At 40.3% G+C, this 26383-nt stretch overlaps 1 protein-coding gene across 4 annotated transcripts; it reads right to left on the bottom strand.

Annotated features, from left to right (window-relative positions):
- Window positions 1–10431: 10431 nt before the first annotated feature.
- LOC129725391 (phospholipid-transporting ATPase ABCA3-like) lies at window positions 10432–18635 on the bottom strand. 4 transcript variants are annotated; one of them, XM_055681173.1, is made up of 11 exons: window positions 18317–18629; window positions 15875–16244; window positions 15578–15812; window positions 15323–15478; window positions 14880–15267; window positions 13412–14786; window positions 13254–13351; window positions 12832–13193; window positions 12560–12769; window positions 10815–12484; window positions 10432–10755 (listed from the first exon to the last, which is right to left on the bottom strand). In XM_055681173.1, the coding sequence occupies exons 2-11, from the start codon at window positions 16084–16086 to the stop codon at window positions 10575–10577; spliced, it is 4887 nt and encodes a 1628-aa protein (XP_055537148.1). In that variant the 5' UTR covers window positions 16087–16244; window positions 18317–18629; the 3' UTR covers window positions 10432–10574. The 4 variants fall into 4 exon arrangements, with proteins under 4 accessions (XP_055537148.1, XP_055537146.1, XP_055537147.1 ...); XM_055681171.1 differs by having other exon boundaries at window positions 15323–15812; window positions 18596–18635; XM_055681172.1 differs by having other exon boundaries at window positions 15323–15812; window positions 15875–16236; window positions 18596–18634.
- Window positions 18636–26383: the final 7748 nt, after the last annotated feature.

The following is a 26383-nucleotide window of genomic DNA, read 5'->3' as shown; positions in this document are numbered from 1 at the left end:
ACAAAAGATTCCGCTAGCGGTCTCAATCTGAAGAACAGGATACGGGAGAGCACTTTATATGCGGAGTTGAGCAACGTTATCCCTCGATAGTTGCCAGAATCCAATCGATGGCCCTTCTTATAGATAGGGCATATGAGGCCTTCCAACCAGTCGTTCGGCATTTGTTCGTCCGCCCAGATTCTTAGTATTATCTGGTGGACCGCATAGTACAGCCGCTCGCTTCCCGCTTTTAGAAGTTCGGCCGGGATACCGTCCTTCACAGCGGCCTTGCCGTTTTTCAGCTCACTAATCGCCTTTTTTCACCTCCTCCTGTGTTGGTGGCTCCACAGCTTGTTCGTCACTCATAATCGTCATCCTGTTCCTGCTCTGCTCATCCGGCACCTCACCGTTCAATAGCGCCTGAAAATGCTCCTTCCACCTGGCTGCAACCGTCGGTTTATCAGTAAGCAGGTTGCCGTCCTTGTCATTACACATGACCGGCACCGGGAAATTCCTGCTTCTGACTCTGTTGACAGTTCTATAGAATCTCCGCACGTCGTTTTGAGCATAGCTGTCCTCTGCGCTGGCGAGCACCTGCTCCTCGTACTCGCGCTTCTTCCGACGGTGGGTTCTATTTTCAGCAGCTCTTGCCACCCTGTACCTCTCTCTGTTCTGATGCGTAGCCGCAGTGAGCATGCGGCTCCTGGCACGGTTCTTCTCATCTGTCGCTCTCTGGCACTCGGCATCGAACCAGCCGTTAGGCTGCCTTCCACGCGTCGTACCTACCACCTCTCTCGCAGTCGTTTCGATGGCGCCGTGAATACTGCTCCACAGCCCATTTATGTCTTCCACTCATTCCTCCTGCTGTTCTGCGATCCGTTGATCCAGCTCTCTGGCGTATTCTGCTGCCACGCCATCAGCTTTCAACCGCTGAATGTTGAAACGCGTCGTCTTCTCTGTGCGAGATTTCAGCACGTTCGACAACCGTGCGCGAATCTTACAAACGACGAGAAAATGGTCAGAGTTAAACACCACCGAAGATCGTCCGTAAAAAGCTAGCGCAATACTTCCAGCTACAATACGTGTTCGAACTTCTCTGCTGCAGTTTTTTTTTGACTTTACCAATGATCCGAGTACACAAATTCGCCCACCAACTCGAACTCATCTTTGTCGATTATTACACTACTACCTATGTATGCCGAGCCCAACCATAATCGATCGGTTCCTTCTGCTAGCATTCAACTTGAACGTGGACGTCCTTCCAACAAGTTTTACGTCGCACATAGGACTATTTGACCCAAAAAGTTGGCCAAAAGTCCAATATACAAAATACACGATTTCCATTATTTTTAATTGATTTCAGTTGAAACACACCCTCATGCTATTCAAGAACCCATTTGTGTCTTATCACATGAACCAAACTGTTATGTTTCAAAGTTATTCCACGGTAATTTGGTCAATTTAAAAAATATGTGCTACTGCTCGGGTGGCGTAAAAAATTGAAAAAAATTGTCAAAAAATTTTTCTCTCTCACAGGACATAATCTATAAGATAAGTAAAATGTTTTGCAATATTTGAAACGTTGAATGCATAAAATAATCATGGATTGTTTACGAAATAAGTGATTGTAAAAACCGACCGCGAAAAGTCCATAATATTGTGAAATTAATTATATGATTTAGTAACCTTCCGCGCAAGTCCCGTCGAAGCTTTATTCATTGATAGGAGGTCAAAGCCTTCTGAAAATATACGAAAAGAAAAATCTTCCTCCTGGTTCCTCTTTTTTATTTTATTCCCATTTTATTAAATGAAGATTTATATGGAAATTTCTAAATCTTTGTTTCAAATAATGTGTAAAAAGACACCACAAAAATGAAGTAAGCGAATTTAAAGTAATATTTTATATATTGGGTGACGTTTTAAATGAATGTCACCTTTTTTGTGTTGATTATACGAAAATAACACGTTTTTGATATAAATATATCCAATTACTACCAAAAAGAGCGACTTGGACTTTTGGCCAGCTTTTTGGCTCAAATACTCCCATGTGCGTCGCCAGCGAAGCAGATGACCTGACTGAATTTATCATGGACCGTGCCCCACATGTTAAAGCCCGCACGGTTCATAACACTTTGGCGGCATCCATAAATTACGTAACGCTCATAGGGGGGACAGGGGGTATCCTTGAGCGTTACGATTTGTTACATAGGGAAGGGGGGATGTAAGATCAGCGTTACGTAACACAAACACTCTAGAGAGACCCTTCAAAAACGAGCATTTTTACCAAGAAAATTCTTCTACAGCGTTACTCAATTTTTATGGTGAGGTAGGTATTGGCGTTATGATTCGTTACATATGGGGAGTGGGTGTCCAAAAACTGGGTTTTTTGCGTTACGTAATTTATGGATGTCGCCTTACTTACTTACTTACTCTCTTAAAAGGTCGCACGTCCTAAGACATAACGCAACTCCGCCTGCAAAACGTAACTCCGCGAATTTACTCGGTTTTAAACGTATTAATTTTTAATTTGATCCTATCTGCTTCACGTTTTAGTCAGGTATACTGGTCTGCAACAGTCTCAAATTTCCAATATCCAGGTCATCCGCAAAGCAAAAAAATGACCTGCTCTGTTGAAAATCGTTAGCCCCCCAGCAGATTTTTTGGCCGATCGTTTTCTTTTAACCGCCACGACTTTATGTAATAAGGATAATTTGATAGCGGAGAGTTTAAAACAAAAATTTTAAGTTTGAGAACATTGGAGAGAAAGGAACCTAGTTCAATAACTATCAAAAAGCAAACCGAGATTAGAAAAACAGTACACTCACATAATTTATTTTCAATACGGGTTGCGTTGTAGTAGAGATATAAGTGCAGGAGAATATTGAACATAGAGAGAGAGATAATTCTCCTATTACACATACAGGATAAAGTGTTTTCGTACTATTATTAGCAATACCGCAAGCATGCTGTTCGAGAAAACCGTTGCATATTTCAGTCAAAGGTCAACTTGAGAACAACATTCAATTGTTCAATTGTTGTTTATCGCATGACATAAACAGTAGGGTGCCGATGAAAATCGATCGAATTACTTTTAGCAGTTACTGTAGGTATCAACAGTTTGGTCTTGTCGAAGGAAGTCCCCATGAAAATTCCAGCTCAAACGTGTGTAGTCGGAAAAAGTATATTTTCTCGATATTCCTTCGCCGGAACAAACTGCTGATACTAGACACCTTATTTCCCGTGGGAGAAACAATGATTGTCGCATGGTAGCGAAATAAATATACAACAAAAAAAGCGGCGGTAAAGTTTCCTTTCTTGGTCACAGGTGACAGTAGCAAAACCAAGATTTAAAAAGCTAGAGAATGACAGGGGGAAAGATCGGAACAGTGAACTGTTTCTCTCCGGGGTTTGAGAAGGTTAAATTTAAGTAGAATTTGTTAAATAAAATCAACAGACTTGATTCCGGGCGGTCGGTATTTTCTCCGCACGTACGAGGAATTATGTATTACAAGTCTCTGGTAAAGATCTTGAAGATAAACATAGCCTTTGCAATCACGGATAGCTCAAAAATTGGATCCCAGACAGAACCAGATATCTGCGTACCATGTATAAAGGTCAATGTCTCTTTAGATAAGTGGCCAATCGTCTTTCAAGCAGAGGTATACGCAATATACATCTGTGCAACGCTATGTCCAAAGCGCAACTATAGACATGCCAAAATCGTAATCTTTTCACAAAGTCAGGTTGCACTACTGGCATTAAAGTCTGCCACATGTGTTTTCAGACTAGCCTGCATTGCAACTTCCAGGGAAGGGGACCTTTCCCGCCTCAACAAAGTTATGCAACTTTGGATACCCGGTCACTGCGGAATCGCAGAAAATGAACATAAAGACAGCCTAGTAATACAAGGATCTTCTCAGCATTAAATTGCCGTTTCTGGGTACCTCCACATCCGCCATTGAGGGCAAACTAAGTAAAGGGTTATTTTTTCGTGTATTCAGATTTGATAGTTAACGCGGGAATTCTGACAGCTGTCAAAGTCTAATGTACTCAGTTTGGTTTGCCATTTTACCATGAACAGACTTACGCCTGAACAACGCTTACAAATAATCGAGTTTAATTACCAAAATTCGTCCTCTGTGAAAAATGTTTTTCGCGCAAAATTGTGTTCAGTGACGAAGCTCATTTCTGGTCAAATGGGTATGTTAATAAGCAAAATTGCCGCATTTGGATCGAAGAGCAACCAGAAGCAATACAAGAATCGCCAATGTACCCAGAAAAATGCACGGTTTGGTGCGGTTTACACGCTGGAGGCATCATTGGTCCGTACTTCTTCAAAGATGATCAGAATCGCAACGTTACGGTCAATGGCGCTCGCTATCGCGCGACGATTCCTGATTTTTTTTGCCGGAAATGGAAGGGCTGGTTCTTGTTGACATGTGGTTTCAGCGAGACGGAGCAACGTGCCACACATCGCGCGAATCAATGGACATATTGCGGAATGAGTTTGGTAAGCAATTCATCTCACGAAATGGACCGGTGAATTGGCCGCCTAGATCATGCGATTTAACACCGCTAGATTATTTTTTGTGGGGCTAAGTTTAGTCTCTAGTCTATGCGGATAACCCAACAACCCAACAACAATTCCAGCCTTGGAAGACAATATTACACGCGTTATTCGCGAGATACCAGCCGAAATGCTCGAAAAAGTGACCCAAAATTGGACTTTTCGTATGGGCCATTTAAAACGTAGCCGCGGCCAACATTTGAATGGAATTATCTTTTAAAAGTAAACGGCATAAACCAATATCGGCTCAAATAAAGATTTCATACAGTTTTGTAATTTTTATGCGTTTTTTTATAAGAAAAACCAAATTCTTAAAAAATCACCCTTTACATGGGAAAAGCTAGAAATAGCATCTTAATGACAACATGCGCAGGGTTAAGTTTAAATAGTTTATTTGACCCGACACACTGTGGAGCAGAACCAAAAAACGAAACGAAATTCAGTTTTCATGCCTCATTTTATTTTCTACTTGCAGTAGACATGTTATCGACTGGAAATCACGATAATTTGCTTTGAAAAATAATTTAGAAAATGTGCTACAATATTGTGAAAGTGAGGATTTATTACTTACTTTACTTTTTTGGCTAACGACCGTTCACCGGTCCAGGGCCGAACGAATTAGAGATGTCCAGCTTCTTCTGTCTTGGGCAGCCGTTCTCCAGTCTCCCCGTACACCAGCAGATCGTGCATCTTCTTCCACCGCGCACATCCACCGCGTGCGAGGCCTACCACGGAGTCGACGGCCTCTTCCTGGTTTTCTACTGAAGATAGTTTTGGTGGCTCTCTCGTCAGGCATCCTGGCTACATGTCCAGCCCACTGAAGCCTGCCCCGCTGTATTACCTTCACTACATCAGCATGTTTGTATACCTGGTACAACTCGTGATTCATGCGTCTGCGCCACACTCCGTCTTCCAGTTTACCGCCAAGTATCGATCGCAGAACTTTACGCTAAAAAACTCCGAGCACTCGTCGATCAGCTTCCTTCAGCGTCCATGCTCCATGTCCGTAAAGGGCCACCGGGAGTATCAGCGTCCTATACAGCGCTAGTTTTGTGCGAGTTTGCAAACTACGGGACCTTAGCTGGTTACGCAGTCCGTAGAAAGCCCTGTTCGGAGCTAGAAACTCGTCGTTTCACTTCACGACTCATATCGTTATCACATGTCACAAGCGTACCAAGATAAACGAATTCGTCAACCACTTCAAATCGTTCCCCATCTATCTCCACCTCAGCACCAACACCACAGGGACTCCCACGCTCTCTGCCAGCTACCATGTACTTCGTTTTGGCAGAGTTAATGACAAGTCCCACTCTCGCTGCTTCTCTCTTAAAAGGTACGAAAGCCTCCTCCCCGGCCTTACGGTTGATACCGATGATATCGACGTCGTCCGCAAAACCAAGAAGCATGTGAGATTTCGTGATGATCGTACCGTTTCTTTCGACGTTTGCTCTTCGTACTGCACCCCCAAGAGCGATGTTAAACAGTAGGTTGGAGAGCGCATCTCCCTGCGTCAGTCCATCCAACGTTACGAAAGCGGCTGATGTCTCGCCAGCTATCCGCACGCACGATTTTGATCCCTCCAGTGTCATACGACTCAGCTTTATTAGTTTCGTAGGGAAACCGTGTTCCAGCATGATCTGCCACAGCTCGTTTCTTTTCACTGAGTCGTATGCCGCCCTGAAATCCACAAACAGATGGCGAGTCGATAAGTTGTACTCCCGGTACTTATCGAGGATCTGTCGCAGGGTGAGAATTTGATCCGTCGTGGAACGCCCTTGTCGAAAACCAGCCTGGTATTCGCCAACAAAGGATTCCGTTAACGGTCTCAATCTGAAGAACAGGATACGGGAGAGCACTTTATATGCGGAGTTGAGCAACGTTATCCCTCGATAGTTGCCAGAATCCAATCGATGGCCCTTCTTATAGATAGGGCATATGAGGCCTTCCAACCAGTCGTTCGGCATTTGTTCGTCCTCCCAGATTCTTAGTATTAACTGGTGGACCGCATAGTACAGCCGCTCGCTTTCCGCTTTTAGAAGTTCGGCCGGGATACCGTCCTTCCCAGTGGCCTTGCCGTTTTTCAGCTCACTAATCGCCTTTTTCACCTCCTCCTGTGTTGGTGGCTCCACAGCTTGTACGTCACTCATAATCGTCATCCTGTTCCTGCTCTGCTCATCCGGCTCCTCACCGTTCAATAGCGCCTGAAAATGCTCCTTCCACCTGGCTGCAACCGTCGGTTTATCAGTAAGCAGGTTGCCGTCCTTGTCATTACACATGACCGGCACAGGGAAATTCCTGCTTCTGACTCTGTTGACAGCTCTATAGAATCTCCGCACGTCGTTTTCAGCATAGCTGTCTTCTGCGCTGGCGAGCACCTGCTCCTCGTACTCGCGCTTTTTCCGACGGTGGGTTCTATTTTCGACAGCTCTTGCCACCCTGTACCTCTCTCTGTTCTGACGCGTAGCCGCAGTGAGCATGCGGCTCCTGGCACGGTTCTTCTCATCTGTCGCTCTCTGGCACTCGGCATCGAACCAGTCGTACCTACCACCTCTCTCGCAGTCGTTTCGATGGCGCCGTGAATACTGCTCCACAGCCCATTTATGTCTTCCACTCCTTCCTCCTGCTGTTCTGCGATCCGTTGATCCAGCTCTCTGGCGTATTCTGCTGCCGCGTCATCAGCTTTCAACCGCTGAATGTTGAAACGCGTCGTCCTCTCTGTGCGAGATTTCAGCACGTTCGACAACCGTGCGCGGATCTTACAAACGACGAGATAATGGTCAGAGTCAATGTTTGGTCCCCGAAAAGACCTAACATCAGTAACATCCGAAAAGTGCCGACCGTCAATCAGTACGTGATCGACCTGGGAGCAGGCTTCTCCATGTGGATGCCTCCAGGTGTGTTTCCGAATATTCAAACGTGGAAAATAGGAGCTATATATGGCCATTCCTCTGGCCGCGGCAAAGTTTATCAGCCTCAGACCGTTTTCATTGGTTGACCGGACGGAAGAATTCCTCCCTCCCAACCTGTGCGTTTGCGTCTCCGATGACGACTTTTACGTCGTGTTTTGGGCACTCGTCATAGATTCGCTCAAGCTTGTCATAGAACTCATCTTTGACTTCATCGGATTTGTCGTTTGTCGGTGCGTAGGTGTTGATTAAACTCTAGTTGAAGAATTTGCCCTTAATACTCAACACGCATATACGGTCATCTACGGGCCTCCACCGGATGACTCTTGTTTTCTGATTTCCCAGCACTACGAAACCGACGCCCCGTTCCGCTGCTTTGCCGCCACTGTAGTAGATGTGGTACTTGAAAGAAGTGCGTGCAATAGGGTCTACTGCACGGAATTCCCTTTCTCCGGAATTTGGCCACCGAACCTCCTGAATCGCTGCGATTTCGACTCCCTGCCGCTGTAGTTCCGCCCCTATGGGGATACAGCCGCGTACGACCCCCTTCCCAGTCAGCATACGACCATAGTTTCCACCGGGGTTAGTTACCAGATCTCCGCTAAGGTTACTCTTATTCCGGTCGGCACCACGTGGAGGTTGGGATAGGAGTTGCTGGTCAGAGGTGAATGGCCACATTAGGGTCTCAAGTTACACGTGTCCAGCCATTTGCCAACCAAGGATGAGGATTTATAAGGCTTGTAAAATGGAAGAAAAAATTTTCACAGATATATTCCAGTAGGGCATGCAAATACTTAGAAATTAATAAGCTAACTCATATGATCCTTATAAAATAGAGTATACACCAAAAGGTAATGTGATATTAAGACAGTTTTGATGAAAATAGGTTCGAAGGAGGCGTAGTATGTAAAACAATTTTTCCTCGTTTTCGGCAATATGAAAAACATAAAGTTCTACGTTGTTCTGCTATGACACTATTATTGTACTAAAATACAACGTATTGGCTAGTACTGAACCAAAAATCAGCTGCTGCTAGTTGCGACTTACCGAGTAATTCGAGTTTTCGCAACGATTGTTTTCATGTCAATTAATGTAAAAAATCGTTAACCAGCAGGGTCCATATCGATGTTTTTCCTACAATAGGCTTTGCTAAATGCCGGTGTATGCAACACGACCATAATCGTGTTCGGGGGTCTTTCAAAACTGACGTCCAGTAGTATGAAGACCCCTCATAAATAATTATTAATACTAGGAAATAGTTTGTTATTGGATTAACAGTGTCTTAAACAAAACTAACAGTTAGTATCTATGCCAAATGGAATAAAATATAACAAGAGGGAACATGACTAACTAATCTTTAATTGAACAATGATCCTATTTGAAATATTTTGTCACAAACAATAACATTAAAATTATATTTTATATTTTTTCTCAAAAATGATGACACATCATAGGTTGGCAAAAAAAACTATACAAAGGCAACTACAAACTTCCAATAATTCATTTCATGATGACTCGGAAATTCAAATACATCTGAAATTGAAACATATGTACTTAAGTCCCAGCTATGATTCATTACTGAATAAAGAAAATAATTTTATCTCGTTAACGGTCCGTCCTACAGTTATAATATGTTCGACAACTCAATTTGTCAATTGTCAATTGTCAATTGATGATATAAACAACTTTCCCGAAAAAACAAAATGGATAGCACCATTTATTTAGAAGATAGATGTCAGCGCCGTCTGTAGAAAAAAAATTAAAGCTGCTTGAATACATTTTTTAAAAAGATGTTTTTGTGTTGAACAACATTGCCGAAGACATGAACACTGTGGAAACAACTGTTAAGGAGTTATGAGGTTTTGTCGCGACAACGGACCAATTCGCCCCACTGTGCGACACGATACACTTTAAGGACATGCGCAGGGTTGCAGACCAGTTTTACAGTTCATCTACCCCAACCTATAACTCGTAGTGAACTACGCATCATCACGGATTCATTTAAATCATTTAAAGAAAATCGACAAAGTCCCAACCAATTGCCGCTTTCGCAACGCTGAATCTGAATGCTCAGTGCATCTGCTTTGCCTTCACGGGGCTCTTGCTTAATCGAGGTCCAACTTCTCGAAATACCTGGTATGGAGTACCAACCCCGAACGGTCACTGGTTTCATTAACCATGTAGTTCCGAATTGGGCAACAGGTTTACAACCAACTAGCTCAACTCCATCAATGACTAATCTGTGTAAAGCAAGGTTGCATATTCAATTTTGGGGTGTCAATTCTGTTCAATTGGTCGCGTGACGATAATTCGCTCTACAAGTACAATTTTGAAACATGATGTACGACAAACTTGCAGTCCTTAAGTAATGCAACAGGTTTGTTGAAGAAAGCAGTGCTTTAACTCTTATGCTTAAAGTGTGAGAGCCCATATTAGTGGGATATTCAGCCAATATTTGCGGGGAACATCATAATATTCGCCGCGAATATTGGCTGAATATTGCGTTGAATATGGGCGAGTTAGTTGAATTTGAAATAAAGGGTTTGAATTAAATTGCTGAGATATCTATGACAATAGTATTGAAACATATTTTATATTATCGTAGAACACTGCCAACACGTTATATGGAATTCTTTGTCAAGGTGGCTTACTTATTTTTCATTTTGGTGGTTACGTGCTTTTCGAAAATTTGACGTTACATTCATTTACAAAATTTGTTTTTAGTGTGACAATACGAATCCTCTCTCTCTTCTACAATTTTTACATATAATTTTGAACCAATGTTTTTCGAAAACAATTCAGACTGACACACGGACCACGTGTTGATAAAAAATTTATAATTAAGAAACAATGTATTAACATTTATAATACATGAGTTTTTGAATCATGCATTATACTAAAACTAAACGACAAACTAATTAAGCTTTCTATTATTGCATGTCTGACTCAAAATTTGTTATAACAACGGAAAAGTGGCGTTTTGGCTAGTAAAAATACTAACTTCGAAAGAATGAATAATACTTTCGAGGAGATTAAAAGCTTCTCATTTTATTTCTTACTGTGTCAAAAACAGTTATTCCGCACTCTTTGACGAGACGGTCAAAACTTTTCAACCATGACATCTAATCGGAAAGCCTCTGATATTTCGTGAAAAAGAGGAACACTTGTTCCAGCGAAGTTTGGCCCAGCGCGTAATCTTCAATATCCAGCGTTCGTTTTGCTGTTTCCATTAAACCGAACATCGTTGACCATTTCAAGTCGGATTGGACAATGTGGTAGGTTAGTGTATCCTGGTGATCTTCCCTGAAATACATAATTAAAAACGTATATTCGAAGCAAAACGTTAAAAACTTTTCACCCACCTCAAGATTGCTCCTTCGAAACATTGACTCGTATAGCTTTTCACCTGCTCTTTCTTGTAATAATTATCTGATTCAACATTGCTTCGTTTTATTTTCACCGTCAGAAAATATCCCTTGGAAAATTTGCTTTTCAGATGTTGTGTGGACCCGATGCACTTGAACTCTCCGTTAACCATTATCGCCAGCCGCGTACAGAGTGCCTCACATTCTTCCATACTGTGCGAGGTTAGAATGATGGACTTAGCTGATTTTTTCACCTCTAGAAGAACATTCCATAAATGACGTCTAGCTCCCGGATCCATTCCCGTTGTTGGTTCGTCCAAATATACCACAGAAGGATTACCTAATAGGGCAAGCGCAGTGCTAAGCTTTCGTTTGTTTCCGCCGCTATATTCTTTAATTTTTTTGTCCAAATGTTGCTTGAAGTTTAGATCTGCGGCTAGTTTCTCCGAACAAACAGTAATGTCCTGTTCGTGAACGCCTCGCATTAGAGCAAATATTTTCAGCGTTTCTCGACCAGTTAGGTCTTCCAGAACCGCATCAAATTGTGGGCAGTATCCAATGTGCCGATAGACTTGGTTCATCCCAGTGTTCAAGTCGATCCCTTTAACCCACGCTTCGCCGGAAGATATTCCTTCGTCACCGGTTAACATTTTGAAAGTTGAAGTTTTTCCAGCACCATTTACCCCAAGCAAACCGAAGCATTCAGTATTCTCAACCGATACATTCAGCTGATTTACAGCAAGTAGTCTCTTATAATATTTAGTCAGGTCATGCATAACCAAATTTTTACTGGAAATTTGTTCAGCGGTCATTCTAGAGACTCTATCTTTTTCAGCTCGAACGTCATCATCAATGTCATTCGGGTCATCGATTGGAGGCCGCTGTGCTAGTAGACGGTGTCCCTTGCCGAACAGTCTGTCGAACAGTCTGTATTCAATTGCGAACAGAACAATAAATCCAATGATTCCAGTTCCCCCCATATACATTAGCTGCCTATTTATTCCCTCAGGCTCCCAAGTGAATATGTCGGTGTCGCAACAAGCCGGGAACAGCGCGCACATCAACTGCTCCGTGCAAAATGACATAGTTTGACACTGTTCGTTACAAACTTGTCGCGTGGTTGCCAGCACATTGATATTACTCAAGCTCTCACTCAGTGCAAACAGGGGAAATATCATAAATGCCCACTCGAGAGCACGGGCAACATCCATCAGATCAAAGCCATCGAATTGTAGTAGAAAGACGGCCGTAAAGAAGATAGTTCCGGTGAATATGTTCAGGATCATCATTTTCACGAAACCCGTCGATGGAATTTGGAACCAGAACGAGAACAAGTAAATTGTTGGCAGGAAGGCCAGTCCAAAAACGCAGAGGACCAGAAATACGCGTCCAAGTTCCTCTGGAGAAGACCAACCTTCTTCCTGAAAAACGGCTAGTATTCCCAGATAAACCAACGCGGTAATCGCGAAGGTAAAGTAATCCCACAGGAAGGATACGCACCAAAATATGAAAACGTTCATCCCGCTCACGAACTGCAGCAGCTTGGCTCGTGAGGTTCGCTCTTTAATGTAGAACATGATGTACATTGCCGAAATAAAGGACATAGCGAAACCAGTGTTGAACGACAGTTGAAAGCCTAGATTGTTACCAGCCTGAAGTTGCGTGAACTAATGGATCGGGTTTAAAGAGAGAAAGAGAGAGAAAATTATAGCTTATACAACCGCAATTATTTTTTGACTTACTCGAGTATTCGGGCGATATGGTAGTGGTTTGTTCACGACGGCTATCTCGCAATTTTCACAGATGGACTTCAATATGGCGTTGTAAAAGAATGATACTGCCAGCGGAGCTGTGTGAAATGCCTGGGGGTTGAACCAAGCCGTGTGGTTTTCTTCTCGTACGGATGCGGCAACCATAAATTCTCTGTTTACTCGACCAATGTTTTCAGCCGACTATGACAAAGAAAGTTTAGATAAACTGTGTTATTTCAACGGATATATTTTTGAAAACGCACCAACGACAAAATGCGATCAATCATGTTTTGTTCCGAAATTTCAAGCCGATGTATAGGGGAAAAGCTTTCGAACAATCGTTGATAACCCGTGACCAGTGAATTACCGGAAGCGGATGCTTCCAGTAAAGTAGTAGTGGCTGAGTAATTGGTTATCGCGATCGGGAGAGGAGGTAATTCGCTGATGCCCGGGAAGGATCGCACGATGATAACGGTTACAACTACAAAGTATACAGGAATTAACAACTGTACCAACTGCAGCACCCAGCTACGTTTCGTCGATATTATTTTCTTTAAAAACATCGACCATATTTGGTTATAGACTAGTTTTGGACCGCTTAGAAGGGCATCATATTCTTCGTGAACTGGAAAGAGACGTATTCTAATGAATATCAAACCCAGGAATCCCAAATTGAATGGCTTACGTTTCACAGAAGATGAGGTATTTACAATTTCCGTTTGATCAGAAAAGTTGTTCCCGATGGCAGTTTTTCTATCCAGAGCGTGTGCGTCGCTGCCAACTCTGAAATACGAATTACATTGGAGTGCATGAACTGAAGCAAAACTGTATCACACTACAAACCTTAAAAACACTTCCTCCATAGTTGTCAATGAAATTCCGAAGCTGCCTACACCCAAGCTTTCGCTATTTTCTTCCAGATCCTGCAACATTGGTTGAAAGCTTTCGGTATACTTTTCGTTCAAAATAAATGACAGCTCCGTTCCAATATCTGTATCAATGTGGATATCCGGAATATAGTTCTTCAACAGAGTCTCCAAGTTCAGCGGATCGCAATTAACACTTTTCACACAAGTCAACCTATATCCAACTCCAAATTTCTTCTTTAGGTAGAATGACGACCCGGCAGCTTTCAATTCGCCCTCTGCCATAATTGCAATTCGATCACCCAATATGTCGGCTTCGTCCATAAAGTGTGTAGAAAGTAGGATTGTACGTCCGGCCTTCTCCTTGATCAGTAAGTCCCAAAGTGCTCTCCGCGCGGAAGGATCCATTCCCGAGGTTGGTTCATCGCAAAGTACAACTTTTGATCCACCGCAAAGCGCAATGCCGACAGATAGCTTGCGTTTCATTCCACCCGACAGTGTGTGCGATTGCATGTTAATCTTATCATCCAGCTCTAGCACTTTCACGAAATGTTCTATCTCATGTTTTATGTCCTTCCTGGAGACGCCCTTCAGTCGGGCAAAAAATTCGACATGTTCCGATACAGTTAATTCGTCGAACAAAACATTATGCTGGGGACACAATCCTAGCGAATTTCGAACTGCGTCCATGTCTGATCCTATGTCATATCCATTGATTATTGCTGTTCCGGAAGTAGGAGGAAACAGACCAGTTAGCATGGACATCGCTGTCGTTTTACCTGCTCCGTTGTGCCCCAACAGTACGGTTATTTGATCTTCAAACATGTTCAAGTTTAATCCCTTGACAGCAGTCTTCGTTTTGTTAAAAACTTTACACAAATCTCGAATCTGGATTCCTGCCTTCTTGCCACTTGGTTCCGGCTCAATATTTTCGTTGTCGGTTGCACTCATGATGGGAGCATCACAAATTTTTGACTTACCCATCCAAAACTTCTTAGTAAAAAGAAAATACCACCGTTGTCCGACACCAAATTCTCCCGGAAAAACTTTTTCTATGTATAAAGCTACCAGCAGGTACAGAGCGGCATCCACCAGTAACATTATCATCGTATGTCCGACCGATAGATCATCGTCTACGGTTACCGTTTCGAACAGATTTGACCACTGGAGCCCGGTGGAAGTTCCTTCGTGTCTCATCATGAGCATGAAGCCAAACGACATGGCCGAATTGGCGACCAAACACAGCGCCAGCTTCACAGCCAGCGTCAAAGAGTCGTAATTCGGGAATGCTATGTTGTACGGTACGATCATGATGAACCAAATCAGCCCAGAAATGCCCGATGCAAGGTTTGCTGAAATGAAATTTGAGTTTAAGTTTACTCAAAAATTATTATCCAAATCTTGTAAGGTGATAACAAAAATTTGTTTTAGGTACTTATACGCACCTTTTGAAAAAAATGTACTCATCATGAAGCAATAGCAGATCGTCGTTATACTGAGCACCACCAAATATACCCAAACCACAAACCAATTCGAGTACTCGAATATTGCCAGCTCACTGTTGGTGGTTATGTTAACGCAAAGCAGAATTGTGATCAACGAAGATGATATCGCTAACAGAAGTATGCACTTGACAAACCAAGCTGACCAATGCAGCCAGCTAAACAAGCCCATGATCTTCATAGTTTCCTTAAGCTGTCGTTCCTTCTCAACGGTAATGTATTTCACGATGTTGAGCGCGGAGTAGAAAAACGCTATCACAATGATCAACGGAAGCAAATTTTCTAAACCAGTTAGAAGCGGATCACTGTAGTACGGTGGGTAGGGGAATCTCTACAACGAAAGCCTGTTGCTAAAAACCATTTTCATCTCAAATTGAAACACTCACCCTCAGGAACAGCGATGTGAACTCCGTTGCTGAATTCCGTTCTAAAATGATGGCACGGTCTATCGCACTTTGAACGGCAATAAATGATTCATTAAAATAATTCGCTGGATAGCCGCCATCTGCCCTCTCATTATTCCTGGCCCCAGCCATTTGAAACTGAGGAAACATCAACTCGGTGAACCAATTGGCCCAGAATGCCGTAAAATCATCCTGGAACGTACGCATTTCCGATGGAAATCGGAGCGCGTAGGTTACCTTATCCGGAAGGGTGACCAATGTTCGATAACTATCGGGAAACTCTATCCCAACCAAAGAGTTGTTGCTGCGCAGGAAGTTTTCCATTTCCAAAGCATTCTGGAAGGCTTGCACAGTCAGAGGTTCGCGTATTTGTTGCACAGCGCTATTGACAATTTTATCCAAGAAATCTGCTTGCGGTGAATAGGCAAACATAAAATGTATCGGAGGGTCAATCGTTGGATTAGCTTCAGGTCTGGACAGGATTGAAATATGGGATTAAACGCAACTTTTGGTATTTTTTTACATCTGACTCACAGTATATGTTCTAAAGTATCCGTTGGTAGTGGCTCCCACACAGATGGCTCATTGAACATCTCAGGATCTACGAGCCCACGCACCAAGATAAGCACGGCACAACAAATGGCTGGGATCAATATTTCGAACAACGTCTGCACATAATGCCGCTTCTGTATGATCCAATTCTTCCACACGAGGAGAAGAAATTTATCCCAATTCGATGTCTTCATTGTCAACTTCTTATTCTTGCTGTCAGTGCAAATAAACAAAACCGAGGTTCTAAGTCCACGCGCACTGCTTGATAACCACTTTTATCACCTATTGCACTCGATTTAAGTCTACCGATATGGCATTCCCTTTTTTATTTTGATGAATCATTGCTGTAAGACTTAAATGGACAACAAATCACATGCTTTGAAAAACCTAAATTAATCCACCTAGCGGTCAGACTCAGCCTTTCTCATTCAAACTTATTATTTGTAAAAATAGATTAACATGAATGCTTAAATCCAATAAATGTTTATCCACTCTTTGGGTTCTAAAATATTGATGTTGTAATTAAAGTATAAAATATGAAATTTGACGTAATGTTAGTACTTAAGAAATAGCGAAATAAATGCAATGACTCTTAATTTCGAACAATTTAATCACGAGCGATGCCGGGAACGTTCAAATAGTACGATACCACATTTAAATCATGTTGAGGCTTTGAATTTCTGTTTTTTCTAAAACTTTTAAACAGCATATCAAATTGTTATGAAGTTTGTTATTTGTAAGTTTGTATGACACTAGTTATGTTCAAATAAGTCGTGTAATACTTGAGATAATGGACTTTCGTTGTTTTACAAATTAAAACATAACGCTTGCTTAAGTTTGATTGCAAAAAAATAAAAAGGTAACGTATGGGGCAGCCAAACTTTGAAACCACGTGTTCAATCATAATTCATCAGTTAACCCTTAACTAGCCCGTTCATCTGATATCAATATTGTTCAAATCTGTTGTGTAGTTTCTAAGATAATGAAGTTTCGTGATTTTCACATTTCGATACATTACAGACGAAGTTACATTCCGATTACAGCAAAATTCAATAGGGTGTTATGAGGCAGCTAGACCTTTCATTTGATGCTAATTCTGTGGAAATCGGGTCAACCATCTCCGAGAAAAGTGAGTGAGCCCAAGTAGGCATCAGAATATGTTTCTTTTCATAACTGGATTTCACATTTTTAATCATAACAGGAAAGTAATAATCCGTTTGTAAAAAAAATCATTAGGGTCTTATGGGGCAACAAGACCATTCATATGACACTAATTTTATAAAAATCGGGCCAGCCATCTCTGAGAAACATGAGTGAGATTAAATAGTCTCCAGAAAACGTTTCATTCCATAACTTCTGAACCACATGTTCAATCTTCATAAAATTCAAAAGTTAAGGGTTTTTAAGGTTGCCCGTTCATTCGAAACTAATTTTAATCAAATCAGATGTGTGGTTTCTGAGATATTGATGTTTCGTGATTTTAACACTTTGATACATAACCTCTAAACTAGAAATCTGATTACAAAAAAATTCAATAGGGTCTTATAGGACAACTAGACCTTTCATTTGCAATTAATTTCATTGAAATCTGTTCGGTCAGACCATCTCTGAGAATAGTGAGTGCGAAAAAAGGTGCACATACACACGTACACACCCACACACAAACATATACACCTATACATGCTTATATGCAGAAAATGCTCGATTCGTCTAACTGAGTCGAGTAGTATATGACATTCGGCCATTTGGATCACTTTTCTACCTTTTAATTAGCCAGTGATCGTTAGGAGGAAGTCAATATGTTTACTTTCATTATGTGATTTCACATTTTCATGAACAACGGACAAAGTTACAATCCGATTGCAATGAAATTCAATAGCAACCTATGGGGCAACTAGACCTTTCATTTGACACTAATTTTGTGAAAATCGGTTCAGCCATCACTGAAAAAAATGAGTGAGTTTAAACAACCTCAGGATAACTTTTCTTTACATAACTTTTGAACCATATGTTCAATCATTACGAAATTCAAAAGTTAAGGGTTCTGGAGACAGCCCGATCATTTGAAACCAATTTTATTAAAATCGGTTGTGTGGTTTCTGAGATATTGTTGTTTCGTGATTTTTACATTTTGATACATAACCTCTAAACTGAAAATCCGATTACAATGAAATTCAATAGCAACCTATGGCGCAACTAGACCTTTCATTGGCAATTAAATTCATGAAAATCGGTCCAGCCATCTCTAAGAAAAGTGAGTGAGAAAAAAAAGTTGCACATACATACACACACACACACACACACACACACACACACACACACACACACACATACACACATACATACATACATACAGAAAATGCTCAGTTCGTCGAAAGGGGTCGAGTGGTATATGACATTCGGCCATTGGGACCACTTTTATACCTTTGGTTTTTCCAGTGATTGCTATACCTTTCTAGGAGAAAGGCAAAAAGCATGCCATAAATATCATACACACTCGTATTGTTTTTTTTCAGTGTTCACTTAATTGCTTTTTCGTGAAAATATTTTCTTATATTTCATTTCTTGGTATTCAAGAACTAATAAGTTAGAATATGAATTTGTTCTAAACTATTGAAACTCCAATCATATGATATGATCTTTTCTCCAGACTCTGCTGTCACTATGCAACCTGAATGAATTTTAAAATTCACAATCTATAACCTTTCTATCACTCAATAGCTCACTTGTTGTTCACCTCACGAAAACCGAAAAATTACTGCCGTTTCGATAGATTTGCACCCGCCGTTTTAAACCCTGTGCAAAATAATCAGCACAAATCGTATCGGCCGAATTGATAAGTCCCATGGTTAATCGAGCTCTGATTGCCATCATAGCAGTACGAATGACCGCACGAGCAGCGGTTATAACCTGTTCAATACGCAATGCTTCACTATCGAAGACGTCCTCATGATCACAGTAAGGCGTGTTATCTTGACGCGAGTACCGCGGGTGTTCTTACCTTTGGCAGCAGGTGACAAGCTGCAGTGTGCCATCTCACAAGCCCCGCGTGAGTTATTGAGCTTCCGCTTTGATAACTCTTTCTATTGCTGCTCGTGATCGAGTAGTAATCTTGGGACGTAGATTGAGGTAAAATCCCATCCCCGAGCAACGTCATAACAGTTTATGTTGCGTGTATGGTTGACGGATTGTTATTCGTGGTTCCCGAAAACAACAATTATACGACCCGAATAGTCAGTTTCAAAATGACATCACAGAATTCTATCCTCTATCCAAAAATGCTATTGCACAATTGGTACTGCTGCTGTCCGCTAGTGTGCACATTCAGGTTATAGTGACGATCTGAATTACAGTCACAAAACGTACGTACGTAACGTACAAAAAAGGAGGATGTCATTTGGTAGGTTCTCTAATGCAGTTTCAAAGGGAAATAGCTGTTTAGATGAATTTTGAAAAAAAAAATAGAAATGTTTCGTGCTGAGATTTTGAATATCAATTTTAGCCAGGAGGGCACTCGTAACCGAATAGTTACTTATTAATAAAAATCTGGCAGGTGATAGAGGCCGTATATTTTTATATTTTTAAAGGCGATAATGATTAGAAGAAATCAAAAAATGTGTCGATAGCACGTTATCACTAAGTGTTTTGTAAAATTTCATCGGGTGTTGAAACGTTTATCTTCAATCCTCTGAAATTTGACTACACCCTATTCTGATGGAAAAAAGGCAAAACGATCAAAGAATTGGCACTTACAAATTAAAGTATTAAATTACAAGCAAGGTAATTAAAAACAAACTATTTATATTGATGCTATTCGATTGGCATGTGTTCTCGTTACGCCGTTAGATGATTGGGCACCTAAGGGTAGTGAGCCTATACATAAGAGAGAAGACATGGCGCTCGCCGTTATGGCAAATGTCGCATCAGAACAGGCGCGCTGTATGATTTTGCATGGCCGTTAATCGTTTTGGTTTGACAGTTACTCAGGTGGCTGTTGCCCCGCAAATCGCGTAGCTGAATCAAAGGCCACTTACGGAGCAGAGTCGAAGTGGGAACGTACCTTTGCTGAGCGATGAGTGTCTATGATCGGGTAAGCACGAATTGTCCCGTAAAGGTTAGGAAAATAAACCTCGCACTACAGGATAAATTGGATATTGATTATTTACTTTACTTTACTTTCATGGCGACAGATCATTGAGATCTTCTGCCGAATCCAGAATAGGTTTCCACAAAACTCGGTTCTGGGCTGCTCCTCTCCAGTCTCCCCTTACACCCGCTCCTCTGGCATTCTCGTCAACAACACACATCCAGCGCGTGCGAAGTCGTCGCCCTCTATCCGATTCTCTGCTAAATACTTTCTTTGCCGGTTGCTCATCCGCCATCCGTGCTACGTGGCTAGGCCACCGTAAACTGCCGTGTTTCATACAGCTCGTGATTCATGCGCCTGCGCCACACCCCATTTTCTAGTTTGCAGGCTATGGGACCTAAGTTGGCTATGCAATCCGTAATAACTATTCGCTGCCGCAATCTGTCTCTTCACCACGCGACTCACCTCGTTGTCACATGACACGAGAGTACCAAGATAAACAAACTCGTCGACCACTTCGAAAGTATCCCCATCCAGCTCCACCGCAGCATCTACACCCGCAGAACTACCACACTCTCTTATCGTACCCTACGGTGCGTTTAGACTATTAGACAACCTGGACGAATACATACGATTCGCATAGATTCTCTAGGATTCCTCACATTGGGTTCGTGAGCGTCCTTGAAAAGGATTCCTGAAAAAATAATCCTCAGGAATGCCCTGTATATGGCTCTAGGATTCTTGAATAAGAATCCTAAGTGAGAATCCTCCGGATCGTGTTTGCGATTCCTTTCACGATTCCGTAACCGTGTTAATCGGTATCCTGGGAATTCTCACTCAGGATTTTCTGCGTGTTAGTAAGGGAAGTCGGTCTGATTTGGACCACTGCAGAAATCGAACGTCTGCTCGATTTACCGTTCGACATACTTTCACACAATGCACACTGGGAAAAAATGGACCCAAATTCCCACTCATTAGAAGCCGCTGTGCTGGCAACCTGAAATATAGCATTGCTTATGTGAAATTGGCCAACAAATCGATTGGTGATATTTTCATTCTGTGCAGGGCACGGAAAAAGGTTTATATTTCCAAAAATACACAAAAATAGGATGAAAAGGGGCAAAATAGACCATTTCCCGTGTCCTGCTCAAAATGAAACCACCCGGAATCCACATTTCCACTAAATAATCGCAACTGGGTTAACAACTTGAAATAGGTAGCATTTCTTATGTAAAATTGATCAACAAATCGACACCCCGAGATTGAATATGCAACCTTGGCACTGCTTACACAAGTCGAAAGAGAGAACTGTCAAATGAATTTCCAAAACCTATCAAAACAAATTCTAAAGAAAAATCAGATAACGTACCTTTTTGCTGGATACAGTTCCAGTCTTGTTTTTTTCCTTTTCTCCATTTCAATATTTGCCAGCACACAAAAAACGAAAATGATGTTTGTTATGGAAAGCCAAATCAAAAAACTGAAAAAAATCAAAGGTTGCTATGTTCTTGAAGTCGAACGAAAAATAGAAACGTTCCTATATATCATTGCACGGTGACGTCACAAAAAAACGAAAAAGAAAGAGATGTGTAAACGTAAACCAACATTGCATTCGATATATTTTCGAGCAATCAGCTCGAATCAGATGGAAAAATCAAATAGTCTAAACATAACTTTAAGGGGGGACCCTACTCTGGAAAATTGGAAAATAATATCTCCAAATATATCTCAATCAATAGCTAAAATACCCTGACACATCACTCCACTCTAAGCATCCAAAAAAAATACGAAAATTTATTTTTTTCGACCTTCCAGAGTAGGGTCCCGCTTTAAAAACTTTGTAGAAAAAATAAGAAAATGGATAGTGAGTAGGGTGGTCGGTATTACCGGCTTTTCGGAAAACCGGTATTTCGATATTCATAAAAATAAAAACCGGTAAAACCGGTAAAAAACCGGTATTTTTAATTTTTTTCGGATTAATTCAAACCAGAGGCGACTCGTGGTCTTTGAACCTATTTGTTCAACTACAAAATTCTTAAAATCAAGGTTTGAGGAAGTAATGTCGATCATGTTCGCGAAAAAATGCAAATTATTCTCTCTGTACTATTGAAAAATAAAACTGAAAAATAAAAAATTATACCTACATAAATTTAGGTTTGATGTTCATTTTTGTCTAGCGTCTCAGGTTGCATCTATGGACGTGTCGCTGCATAATTATCTTTTTGCATTTATGAGTACTTATGCTTCATTACGATCCAGATTTTTTTTGTTAGATTTGGACCACCATTGTTTTGATCTCTTATGGTTTACGATCCAGATACAACACTGGATTAACAGTATTTGATAAACTACAATGAATGGATCCAGTGATATGATTCAAGGAACATAATTTCGAAACCCATATTAACAAAAAACATGCAGGTTTTTATTACAAATTACAAACTCACAAATTACAAACTCACTTGAAAGCACTAAATTTAATATTATAGTCGGGCATATGCATTCGAAAACTCGTTTAATTCAATCACCTAACTCAGAAAACAAAACTCGCGCATCGTTTTATACGGCTACAACGGGACTCGTTCAGCAGCCAACCAAGGTTTTTTTCATTAGCGGACCACTTTTTATTTTGATTACTAAGCAAAATCACTCACTACACTAAGAAAACATTAATCTCTAAAATGTTCACCTCAAATTTCCTGAAACAAGCTTGAATTAGCAGAAATATATGAGATGAATTTCCACAATTCCTAAATTTCAACTGTATGTATTTTCATCTGTTTTCACTGCGTTGAAGTGAATAAAAAGTTGCCAAACCCGTTTCCGTTAATACGAAAAAAATCATACTGAAAATGTTGAATTATGCCGACATAATTGACATAAATCGGAAGCACTGCAGTGGTTACCTAGGTTACCAATTTTGCACGTAAACAACTGCAGCGGATATCTAGGTAACCTACTACGACGGGCTGCGGCTACGTTCATGGTAATGTGATTCATTCATGATTAACAGTGTGATGAATATAGGGGCGTCGTGAGATGAATAATTGAGCAGTGATTCTAGTTTTGAGATGGATATGGAGGCGTTGTGAAAAATGGTTTGTTTTACAAAATTCAGAATAAATCTAGCTAAGTTTACTAAATATACAATGCTAAATGATTCCATAAGAATACGTAAGCATATTTAGTTTATTTGTTCAATGATTTCGTGAAAATTTGGTTTTTAATCCGTGCATTCTTCGTGAATATCGGCTTAATGAGATGAATAATGGAGCAGTTCCCCTATTTACCTAAAAAGTATGATTCTGCAGAATTCAAAAATCATTTTTGTTTCATCCTATGAAGAGTTTTAAAGGTTTCCTAATGACAGTAATTTCACATGGTTCACATCAAAAAAATGTTTACTATTAAAAAAACCTGAATTAATCCACCTAGCAGTGCAGAAGCCTTTTTTGTACTAACTATTACTACACATAAACTTTTTCTGCCAGTAAACCATAAATCGTTTAAAACTTAATTTAAAAGATAGTTTTCCAGAGGATGAACCAAATACGATTGAATCAAACCTCGACGTGGTTTTCATACGATACGATTGAATCAAACCTCGACGTGGTTTTCACACAAATATTGTGAATGTCATCACTGGATTATTTTTTTTCGACCCTAAACCATTTTTTAAGCTGTCTAGGATAGAAACAATTTATGAATTTTTTACATAATCGAACGCCCAGAAACAATAAAAATATCAATGATGCAGATTTCATTCTAGATCAGCAAATATGTTTGTCAGTTCATTGCAATACTATTAAAATAATTCCTCATAATCCAAGCTTAAATACCACAATGGCTTCGTTTTCAAAAGTCACACAATCTAGAAAAGAACATAATGATTGTAGATTATGAATTAGCATCGAATGTTTCCTACGAATTGCAGCAAAGTTCTAAAACTTTCTCTCAAGAAATTATAGATCAGAATTATACAGGAACGCGTTGAATGCTTTGATACCGTATAAAAGTTACCTGAATCATACGTGTGATTATTTCAAGAAATCAACAAAAATCTTGATAAAATCTGTGAGGATCAAATGCAAAAAGATTTCATTGAAATTCATATAACTGCTGTTGAAAGTTGTAAGTTTAATTCTATTCCAAATGTATGATTTGAAAATGAAGGTTTTCCGCAAGACTTGAAGATTTTTCAAAGTGTATTCGAGGACGTTACTCTTTTTCAAGACCTAGGCTGTATGGTAAAATTCAAAACAATTTCAGAACTTTATAAAACTTGCTACGACAACGAGAAGTGGGATAATATGGGTACTCTGTTTGCACTGAATTAAATTAGAATAAATTAGAAAGCAATATTTATAATACACAAAGCGTAGTGTAGCAGATGAATAAGAAGCGGATTTAAATAAGCATTCCGGCTTCCTCTGAAATATATTGAAAACTGTTAGTAAAGAGCTATTAAAAACAAAAGGTTCTTTGATTTACACCAGTTAGGACGCACTACACAGAGTATGAAACACAGCACTTTTACTCTTAGTTTCTTTTGAGAAATAAATAGCGGTTGAAAAAAGAGAGAGCGAGAGAAAAAGAGAGAAAGGGAGAAAGAAAAAAAAGAAAGATAGAGAGAGAAATGATCCAAAATGTGGTAAATATTTAAATCTTCTAACATTCAAGCAACTGATAAAAAACTCGCTTGGTATGATTTTTAAAGAGCTTTGTAGCTTCCATTTGCACTCGTATACACCAAAATCGGATAATGCGTTATGTAAGAAAGGTGGGATTTTTTCACACAGATAAACAACATATTTTCACCTACACATGTACATACACACATACAAATATACAGCCAGTGTTCATTTAGTTAAACTGAGACGATTGGTAGACAACACTTGGCCCTCAACAGATTCATTTGGTGTTTAAAGTTAAATATCCTATGTAAAAAAATCAAAAATCCACTCGGTAGCATTCTAGGGGAGCACAGTAGCTTTCATTTGCATATAGAATCATCAAAATCAAATATTGCGTTCTATAAGAAAGGTGCGTTAGTATTCTGCGGCACATACATACAGACAACACACATATACACACATACACACATACACACACACACACTCACACACGAACAGACATTGCTCAGTTCGTCGAACTGAGTCGAATGGTATATATGACTCGGCCCTCCGGGCCTTGGATCTATTTTGCGTTTTCGACCGATTTTATAACCTTTGTTTAGTATAACAAAGGTAATAAGAAGTGTATTTTTAAATCTATATTCAACAACTCATTTATAGATAACATTAAAGTAGAGATTTAAGTTTTTGAGTTAAAATTTTTTTTAAATTCCATCTTCTAAAATACTTCCTTCTTACAAATAACTCTCCAGTCAAAAAGGTCCAAATATGTACCAGAGAAAAAGTCATGTATCCTCTAGACAAAAACAAATACAAACTTTCATACCAATAAAAAATATTGTCCTTAATTGTTTTTAGAATTTATGTTGCAATAATCAACGTGAGATTTCTCAGTAAACCTAAAATTTCATGTTCACTGCATGTATTCTTATTTATCGCGTTCTGGTGAGAGCGTGTTAACATTTTTCGATCAAGCACATCGTAGAAAATTATCAACCTTACTCATGTCTGGTATAACAATCGTAAATGCGAACAGAACACTTGTACGAGCAACCTGTATCTAGCAAATGATAAATTGACTCACTGCTGTATAGTATTGTTTGATTAACAGTATAATAACATTGTATAAGTATAGCAATCACTGTGAAAACCGGTCGGAAGGTGGACTTGTTTTTTTTTTTTTTTTTTGTCAAATAATGTGGAATTGCTCATGGGTATTGTCTCCGCCAATATAACGCTACAACTCTTGGACCATCCGATGTGCCATGTTTGTTTCAGACTTTACAAAATTCCTGTATAAAAATATGTGTATATGTGTGACACTTTGAGCAATTGAAATATTGCAATATGTGTACATGAGCATTTTTATCGATGTACTGTTATTAACAGCTTTTACCTCAATCAAACTAATCATCATGAACCATGTAACATTTTAATTATTCGACGATCGTTCTCCGCGTTAAATACATCAGTCTGGCAGTACCCTCATATGTAATTGCACTGAAAAGTCAATCCGTTTATCATCAGCCTCTCATACAAGATCAACGACGACGATGACGACAACCCATCTGCTGCGAGCGGTGCTTCCCTTTATCTAGTACCTAATAGTAGAAGATACACGTTTGCTACTGCTGCTGGCCACAATGAGGGTAACTTTTCCTATCTTATCCAAAACTTTGTACACCAATGCTGCCTTGAGGCGCGCTGCCGGTGCTTTCGGAGAAGTGAGGACTCAGCTGTCTCTAAAGAGAAACAACGCTCGCGTCTCGT

This window comes from Wyeomyia smithii, chromosome 2 (assembly GCF_029784165.1).
Source record: "Wyeomyia smithii strain HCP4-BCI-WySm-NY-G18 chromosome 2, ASM2978416v1, whole genome shotgun sequence".
NCBI lineage: Eukaryota > Metazoa > Arthropoda > Insecta > Diptera > Culicidae > Wyeomyia > Wyeomyia smithii.
Note: the sequence above shows the minus strand (reverse complement) of the source record. Positions and strands in the feature narration are given on the sequence as shown.

What these genes read in the sequence shown, in the direction of transcription:
- LOC129725391 (XM_055681171.1), bottom strand. Translation starts at nt 16,086, where the DNA reads ATGAAGACATCGAATTGGGATAAATTTCTTCTCCTCGTGTGGAAGAAT. An exon ending in GATACTTTAGAACATATACT is followed by an intron (nt 15,813 to 15,874) that starts GTGAGTCAGATG and finishes AATCCTGTCCAG; the next exon opens with ACCTGAAGCTAATCCAACGA. An exon ending in ATGGAGGAAGTGTTTTTAAG is followed by an intron (nt 13,352 to 13,411) that starts GTTTGTAGTGTG and finishes TTCGTATTTCAG; the next exon opens with AGTTGGCAGCGACGCACACG.